Raw genomic sequence first — 8,729 nt, 5'->3', positions numbered from 1 at the left:
CACAGTCACTTATGGACTCATTGTTAAAACTGTGTTTATGGAAAACAATCTTACTCGGCTACGAGTGATCGCCAAAGAAGAAGTAGATGTTCCAGCAGAAATAAATGTCCCCTTGCAAAAAGGCATGAAGCAGTCCAACTGAGGGATAGCAATATCCTTAGCTGTGCCAATGAAGCACCTCACTGATGTGCAGGGGTGTGCAGTGGCTGTGGCAGTCCAGGTCTCACATGGCTTGGTATCCTAACACAGATTGATCCCAGCCTGATCCTGCTGAGGCTGCTTTCAGTGACCCCAAGGCAAGTTGCTGCAGTGTTTCCAGTTTATTGGTTTTGTTACTTCTAAATCTTCTGCCTTGGCTCCAAGGAGCTTGAGGTGGAATACATTATCCCTACAATTTATCCTCACAACAGCCCTGTGAAGTAGATTAGGTTGAGAAGCTATGGCTGCCCCAAGGCCACCTGGTCAGCTTCATGGCTGAGTAGGAATTTGAACTTGGGCCTTCCCAGTTCCAGTCCAACATTCTGACCGCTATGCAATGCTGCCTTTGCTCCAGCCTTGCCTGAGCTCCCCCCCTCAAGTGTTGCTCCAAACACCCCTGTTGGCTCTCTTCTTCCTACTAGCCTCCACTCATGCCTGCAAGTGGTTCTGTCTCCTGATGGACTCTCCTGTGGGTTTTACCTTTCTGGCCTAATCCTGCCTGGCCTTGCACTTCAGCTTGATTGCTCAGCAGCTCGCAGCCGATCTCTGACACCTGGAGAGCCTTTGAAACAGGCTGCTGCGCTTGTGACAGGCACAAACCTCTTTTAATCTCTGACTCACGTGTGGGATTAACAGAGTCAAAGGCTTTGCTTTTATTTCTCCCCAAGCCTTCCACAGAACCTCCTATCAGTGCCAAGAACTGGCCTTTCCCACCCAGTGACATATTGCTTGACAGCTCATGTATGAGAGTGGAAAATTGCTTCTGTTCCCATCAACTAGTTACCATAAATCAGGCCACTGCCAGTTTAATTAACCTAAATGCACATTAATTTCCATGCCCCATCTAATATGCACATAGCTCTGCATTTAGAATGCAGCCTTCTTGCACAAGGCGCATTAATCCTTTCTGATAAAGCATTGGTGTGCCTCAGGAGACTTGTGGTCAGTTAATGCAACCTCCATACACTTTCACAGCAGGTTGGAAATCAGAAGATCTCATGTGGGGCAGGGAGTTTTGTTCCAAATCAGTCTTCTAGACTTGAGTCAAAGTCCTCCTTCTGTCTTCACCTAAAGCTTACCCCAGTTGAAAAACACTTATATCCTACCTGTTTAATCAGATTGAGTTATGAAGTGACTGCCTAGCTACAATTGTATTGAACACAACTTAATCGTAAGAACAAGCAAATATTCATGTATCTCATGTGTGCATTAGTTTTTAGCCATGCATTATACATTGCCCTTGAACCTTTTGATGAAGGACAGTTAACCAATATTTTAAATAAAGATACAAACAATGATGGCCGAGGCAGGGGTGACAGAAGCATATGTTCTCATCCAAAAAAATGGGAAGAGCAGCGATGTGTTCAGCCTCATAAACGTGACCAGGGTTGGAGCCAGGGAGAAAGCATTCCCGTGACGAGGCACCACCGTTGAGAAGGCTCTGCTCTTTGTTGCTTCAGAAACTGAGGGACTTCAGACTTCCAAGTCTGAAATGAGAAACTAGAGCCCTTCCTCAAAGAGTCTCAAAAGGTCTCCACTCCCATCGTTCAGCCCGGACACTGAGGTCCAGCGCCGAGGGCCTTCTGGCAGTTCCCTCACTGCGAGAAGTGATGCTACAAGGAACCAGGCATAGGGCCTTCTCAGTAGTGGCACCCGCCCTGTGGAACACCCTCCCATCAGATGTCAAGGAAATAAACAACTATCTGACTTTTAGAAGACATCTGAAGTTTTTAATGTTTGATGTTTTATCGTGTTTTTAATATTTGGTTGGGAGCCACCCAGAGTGGCTGGGGAAACCAAATTATCATCATCATTATTATTATGGATGCTGGGAAAGTGAACATGGTAAACAACATTGACACAATTTTTAAAATGATAAGTGCTGACTGGAAGTGTAAACTTGTAAAAGAATGTCCCTTTAAAACACATTGCAGAAGCAAAATTCCAGGTGAGGTTCACAAAAGAGTTAGAGATGAGAAGATGAGAACACAAGAACACAAGAAAATAAGAAAAGCCTGATGGATCAGGCCAATGACTCATCTTCCCACAAGCAGAACTCAAGCACAAGAGCAACTGGTATTCAGAAGCATTGCTGCCTCCAAGAGTTGAGGCAGAGCTGAGCCATTGTGGCTAGTAGCTGTTGATAGTCCTCTCCTCCCTGAATTTGTCTAATCCTCTTTTAAAACCATCCAATATGGTGGCCATCACTGCCTCTTATAGGAGTGAGTTCCAGGGTTTAACCATTAAGTCCTTTCTTTTATCAATCCTGATTCTTCCAACATTCAGCTTCATTGAATGTGCACATATTCTAGTGTTGTGAGAGAAGGAGGGAAACTTTCTCTTCTTGTTGTTTAGTCGTTTAGTCGTGTCCGACTCTTCGTGACCCCATGGACCAGAGCACGCCAGACACTCCTGTCTTCCACTGCCTCCCGCAGTTTGGTCAGACTCATGTTTGTAGCTTCGAGAACACTGTCCAACCATCTCATCCTCTGTCGTCCCCTTCTCCTTGTGCCCTCAATCTTTCCCAGCGTCAGGGTCTTTTCCAGGGAGTCTTCTCTTCTCATGAGGTGGCCAAAATATTGGAGCCTCAGCTTCAGGATCTGTCCTTCCAGTGAGCACTCAGGGATGATTTCCTTCAGAATAATTTTATAAAGTCTATCATATTGCCTCTTACTCACATTTTCTCTAAACTATAAGGGCGCAAAAGCTGCAACATTTTTTCATGTGTTGTTTTTTTATGATCATTTTGGCACCTCCTTTGTTGTGCCCTGCAATTGGGGAGAGGGTTTTGTCTGCTTTCATTGTGGGCTCACACACCCGCCACCTCCTCCCCCTGCCAAGAGGGGGGGCGGACTGCCTTTCACCAATACAGTGGTACCTCGGGTTACAGACACCTTGGGTTACAGACACTTCAGGTTACAGACTCCGCTAACCCGGAAGTAGTAACTTGGCTTGAGAACTTTATCTCAGGATGAGAATGGAAATCGTGCTCTGGCGGTGCAGCGGCAGGCCCCACTAGCTAAAGTGGTACCTCAGGTTAAGAACCACTGAATAAGGATCTCATGGTCTCCACATCATATGTTGAGCCCCCCCCCCCCGTTGGCCCCAGCAGATTTGACCATGGGGTCCTGACCCAGAGGCAACTTGCTTTCTCCTCCACTTGGGCATCACCGCTGGAGCTGACCACTTTACTAATTCAGCAGCTGTCAGGTGACTTCAAGGGCCAATAGAATTTCATCTAACTGTATAGGCAAAAGATGTGACTCTGGCTTAATTCTTCAGTCAGAGCAATTTGTCCCTATAGTGGAAGTGATCAGCCAGCTTCTACCCATTCCTTCTGCCTGCCTTAGGAACATAATAAGAGCCTGGCTGCTGGGTCCGATCAAAGGCCCATGCAGATGGTATATGAGAATAGCATCCTGTTCTCATCTACCATCTTTGAACTGGAGGCAGAACATGGCCATCATTGCCTTATGCTCCATGAATTTGTCTAATACTTTTAAAAAGCCATCCAAGTTGGTGTCTATCACTACCACTTGTGGGATAATCAGTTGATAGAACAAGTTAAAGTCTTTAAATACCTTGGCCTTGTTTTCCAGTCATCAGGGTTATGGGGAGCACACCAGAAATATGCAAAGCAAAAAGCGTCCCAAAGTGCCAAAATTCTGACACGCTTTTCCCCTACAAAAGGTGGCAATCACATACCGTCAGCACTTGAAGTGTTTAAAGCTAAACCCCTAGCAAAGTTATTTTATGGGGCTCAGATTTGGACAGGCCCTCACCTTGAAGCTACAGAAGCTGTTCAATCTAAGTTCCTAAGGCAATTTTTTCCTGTTCCATCCTGTGTTCCAAATGCTTAATTGCACTTAGAGGCTAACCTCCCTTCTGTTGAATTACAGATTTGGCGTAGGACATTTAATTATTGGCTCTGCCTAAATTTAAACCCCACTGGTCTACTACCACTAGTATCATAAGATTGTCATGAGAGTGCTTGGACTAAAATTGTCAACCAAAAGCTTTACTTTTCTGGTTTATCAACAGTTATTAACACTGGGCTTCAGTAAAGCAGTAAAGCAAATAGTTTAATTAGACAGCGCCTATATGATATCAAGGGACGCAGGTGGCGCTGTGGGTAAAAGCCTCAGCGCCTAGGGCTTGCCGATCGAAAGGTCGGTGGTTCGAATCCCTGCGGCGGGGTGCGCTCCCGTTGTTCGGTCCCAGCGCCTGCCAACCTAGCAGTTCGAAAGCACCTCCGGGTGCAAGTAGATAAATAGGGACCGCTTACCAGCAGGAAGGTAAACGGCGTTTCCGTGTGCGGCTCTGGCTCGCCAGAGCAGCGATGTCACGCTGGCCACGTGACCCGGAAGTGTCTCCGGACAGCGCTGGCCCCCGGCCTCTTGAGTGAGATGGGCGCACCAACCCCAGAGTCTGGCAAGACTGGCCCGTACGGGCAGGGGTACCTTTACCTTTACCTTTATATGATATCAAGTGACAGAATAATCTGGCCACAAGAAGCAAATTTTGTCCATGGTATGATTATTTTTCACCTAGTCATTTTGACACTTTGGCACCCTACCTCGGGTTAAGTACTTAATTCGTTCCGGAGGTCCGTACTTAACCTGAAACTGTTCTTAACCTGAAGCACCACTTTAACCAATGGGGCCTCCTGCTGCCGCCGTGCCACCAGAGCATGATTTCTGTTCTCATCCTGAAGCAAAGTTCTTAACCCAAGGTACTATTTCTGGGTTAGCGGAGTCTGTAACCTGAAGCGTATGTAACCCAAGGTACCACTGTATTTGCAAAATTTAACAATTCCAAAACAAAGACATGCTTTTACAAGATTGAATATACTGCCTTCAGCTGTACTTGAGGGTCAATTTCAAAAAAATTCACTGGAAACACGGTTATGTCCCTGTGGAGATCGCAGAATCGAGTCAGTGGCTCATGTGCTTCTGGCTTGCACTCTTTATAAAGATTTGAGGAGTGAGGTTATCATCCCTCTATTATTGTCCATGCCGGGTCGCTCAACCATTGCTACTATGTCCTTTCTTCTAGCAGATCAAGATGATCAGATGACAGCAAAAACTGCAAGGTTTTTAGTGGGGGCAATGAGAATAAGATCTATTATTTTATTATTAACGTAAACCCCCAAAATGTATTTTCTATAGTTAAGCTTTTACCTCTATCTTCAGTATATTTTGTTTTATTGCTATGGCTAGTGGCTGATGCAAATAAAGATTCTTCTGATTCTGCACTGTAAGAAGGAGTCCTTTCCTTTGCCTGCCTAGAATCTTGGGGCATTCAGCTTCATTGAATGGCCCTGAAAACTACTCTTATGGTGCAGGGGACTTCTCCCTATCTAACTTCTCCACACTATGCCTTCCATCACCTCAGCCAGCCTTGGACACAGCTCTGTCTCCAGGCCAGTAGCCCTGCCAGGCTGGGGAAGGAATATCCCCAGACCAGATTATGATGTGACCAAAGAGTGTGCTTTTGCCTGTTGGGTATTGCTCAGCTCACTGTCTAGTCACCTGAAGCTATTGCTTGACATGAAGACCAGATAAAATGGACACAGTAAGGGAGAAATGTCCCTGCTACCCTGAGCTCTTGGAGAAAAGGTGGGATATAAATTTAAAAGTGGTTGACTGACTGAATAAAGGACCTGTGGGATAATTAACATATAAGAGCATAAGGCAAGCCCTGCTGGATCAATCCAGAGGAGACTCACCCTGTCCAGCACCCTGTTCCAGCAGTGGCCAGCTAGGTGCTTCTGAAAGCCTGCAAACAGGATCTGAGTGCAATAGCAGCCCTCTCAACAGGTAGAGGTTGCGCATGGCTGTCAGGACTAGTAGCCATTGAGAGCCTCATCCTTCCTGGATTGATCTCATTGCTTTTATCTTGCAGCCATCCCCCCCCCCCCAGCCATTCTTTTCACAGTGACACAGCCTCCCCTCTACCTACTGTCGTGTGAACTATCCTTTGCAGTTTTGGAAGCAAAAGCATTTTTGTGTTCCAGGGTGTCTGTACCATCCTCTACACTGAACTCACATTATGCTGGGGAATTTGACTGGCAGGACTGTAAGACTCTCCAGGTCTGGGTCTCTTTTCAGAAGTCTCCTGCCAATGCGATGGCCTTGAATGGCCCCAATTAACCTGTGCTATTAGACCATTTAAGCCTTGGCCATGGGTGTCTCCCTTAGGGAGCTTTTCATGCCTTCTCCCTCCACAAACCCCATCATGTCTTCCTGTTGGGTGCTTCCCTCTCATCCTCCTTTCTTCCTAATAAGCTTCAAGTTTGGAGAAGCCTCAAGGAAAAGGGGACCCCCACCAAGCCACCCCAGTCTGTGGCCCACTTTCTGCTGTTCTGTTGTTATATAATACACTCCCCTGATGTTTTATGGATTCTGGCTAGGATGCCCCACATTCGCCCCCAACCCCTTTGCAGGTCCAGTTCTTCCCCAAGGGTGCTAGAGAACATCCTTCCAACTGGGAAAGGGAATTGGGAGTTGACACTTTCCCCCCAGCCATCAATCTCCTTCCTTCCTTCCTTCCTTCCTTCCTTCCTTCCTTCCTTCCTTCCTTCCTTCCTCACCTCCCTGCCTCTGACTCCCTCCAGTCAAGCGAGACACACGCAGCGGAACCTCTTCCAGCGGGGAAGGTTTAAATAAATGATCTTTCTCTCCCTCCCTCTTTTTAAAAAATTGGTGTGTGTAGACGTGGTGACCTGCGAGATCCGTTTCCCCTTCAAACAGTGTCGCTCTCCCATTAAGGTTAATGAGGGAGGGGAGAAGGAGGAGGAGGAAGAGGAGGAGGAGGAGGAGGAGGGACTGAAGACCCCCCCGCTTCCCGCCTGGTAGGATCTCGGAGCACAAATCGCCCAGCCCGGGGAGGGCGGCGTGCTTTGGGCCGGGGACGCTGGCAGGCGAGTCCGGATTCGCCCGTGCCTGTCGTTAGGGCAGGGGGAGCGTCGGGGGCGCCTCCATCCTTTCTCTCGCTGCCTCCCCTGGATGGAGCTGCCTGGCTGATGGTGGAGGAGGCGGCCCACTGGCGGCACGTTTGCACTTTGCAGGGACCCAGCGGCTCCTCCAGCCACCGCCGCCACCAGCAGCACCATCAGGAGCGGGAACAGGAGCTGCTCGGCCGCGTCTCTCTGGCTTCTCGTCCGCGGAGCCGAGCTGCCTCACGCCGCCTCCCAGAAACTTTCTCCGGGCCCAGGAAGAGAGACCAGCCCGGCCTCGGGAGCCCCAAGTCGGTGCTGCCCTTCTGCTGCCGCCGGGAGAAGCCAGCCATGGACCGGGAAGCGGCGGCGGCGGCGGCGGCGGCGCGGAGCTGTCCGTGGTGCTGAAATGTCCGCGCCGGGTCCGGGAGCCTGGCGGGGCTCCTCGGCGTCCCTCTGATCAGAGGCGGCCGCCAAGGGGAGCCGAAGGGGCACCCTCTTTCTCTCTCTCTCGCTCTCTGCCTGCCTCCCTCCCTCCCCATGTTGGATCGGGACCTCTGGGGCTGAAACAGCCATTCCCATGTGGATGCAGGATGGACCCGCTCTGGAGGATGGATCAACTGCTTCTCTACATCAATGCAGCCCTCCTGGTTTATTTCAGCTGTGCCGGCTTCTGTCTGGCGGATGCAGGTAAGCGGGGAAGCAGTTCCTTGGTGGGGTATTAAGAATGGGTACTGGTAGTAGGCACTCTTCCCTCCACACACCCCTCCGCCGTTCTCTGGGTTTGTGTGCTCCATTCCTTAAGGTTGTCATTCGCTTCTTGGAAAAGAAATTCTCCTCAACTTCCCAAACCTGTTGTATTCTCATGCAACGTTTGAACATCCCTTCATAAATGGCTTCACCATCCAATGACAGAAGAGTTGAGGAGGATCAACAAAGGAAAGGGGGGATGTGTGCTTAACATGTGGAACTCATTGTTACATGATTAAGGAAAGGTGAAGAAAGCACCTCTGAGAGTTCTGTTAAGATATTTGCTTTAAAAAGAGGGATCAGTGCAGGGCAGTGTAGTTTTTACTGGCTGTTAGTCATGCTCAGAGTCTCAAGGAGCCCCTACTTGTTGCAGTAAGATGGAATCATAGACTTGACCTCCAGCCTCCTATTCCTTTTGTCCAACTGTGCTTGAGAAAAAGGAGCCAGTTGGTAGCCGAAGTGACTTCCCTTTCTTATAATTCAAATGATTTGTGATGATCATATGGAACCAGCTCATGCGGCACCAGGCATGCGGCTTGTTACTCTTAGAATTTGATTCCTGAACTACATGGGCCTTGTTCTGTCCCATGTTTGGTTCTTCAGAGCCTTAGTTTGTGAGTCTTCTTATTTGTGGGGGCAGGGGGAGAGACCTATGCAGGACTAGGGAGGGTCCTGAAATGTGTGGAGAGACAAGATGGATAATTCCACATAATAGCTGCTTCTATTCAAAATTGCCCTCCTGTAAAGCATCCTTGATAGGTTAATGTCCAGATACCATAGTAGACAAGGTAATATGGGGATCAGCCAAATCTGGCCACCAAAAACCACCAGCTGGATCCTCAAC

General features: G+C 48.5%; 1 protein-coding gene across 1 annotated transcript in view; it reads left to right on the top strand.

Annotated features, from left to right (window-relative positions):
• The first annotated feature begins 7,622 nt into the window (after positions 1-7,622).
• FNDC5 (fibronectin type III domain containing 5) overlaps positions 7,623-8,729 on the top strand; it is a 33,275-nt gene continuing 32,168 nt past the window's right edge. The window contains exon 1 of the mRNA XM_083751994.1: positions 7,623-7,825. Coding sequence (XP_083608120.1) covers positions 7,729-7,825 — 97 coding nt within the window. The 5' untranslated portion in view covers positions 7,623-7,728. The remainder of the gene's footprint in view (positions 7,826-8,729) is intronic.

This window comes from Podarcis gaigeae, assembly GCF_964106915.1.
Source record: "Podarcis gaigeae genome assembly, chromosome: 8".
Classification (NCBI taxonomy): Eukaryota; Metazoa; Chordata; class Lepidosauria; order Squamata; family Lacertidae; genus Podarcis; species Podarcis gaigeae.
The sequence above is the reverse complement of the archived record's forward strand: the minus strand, read 5'-3'. Positions and strand labels throughout refer to the sequence as shown.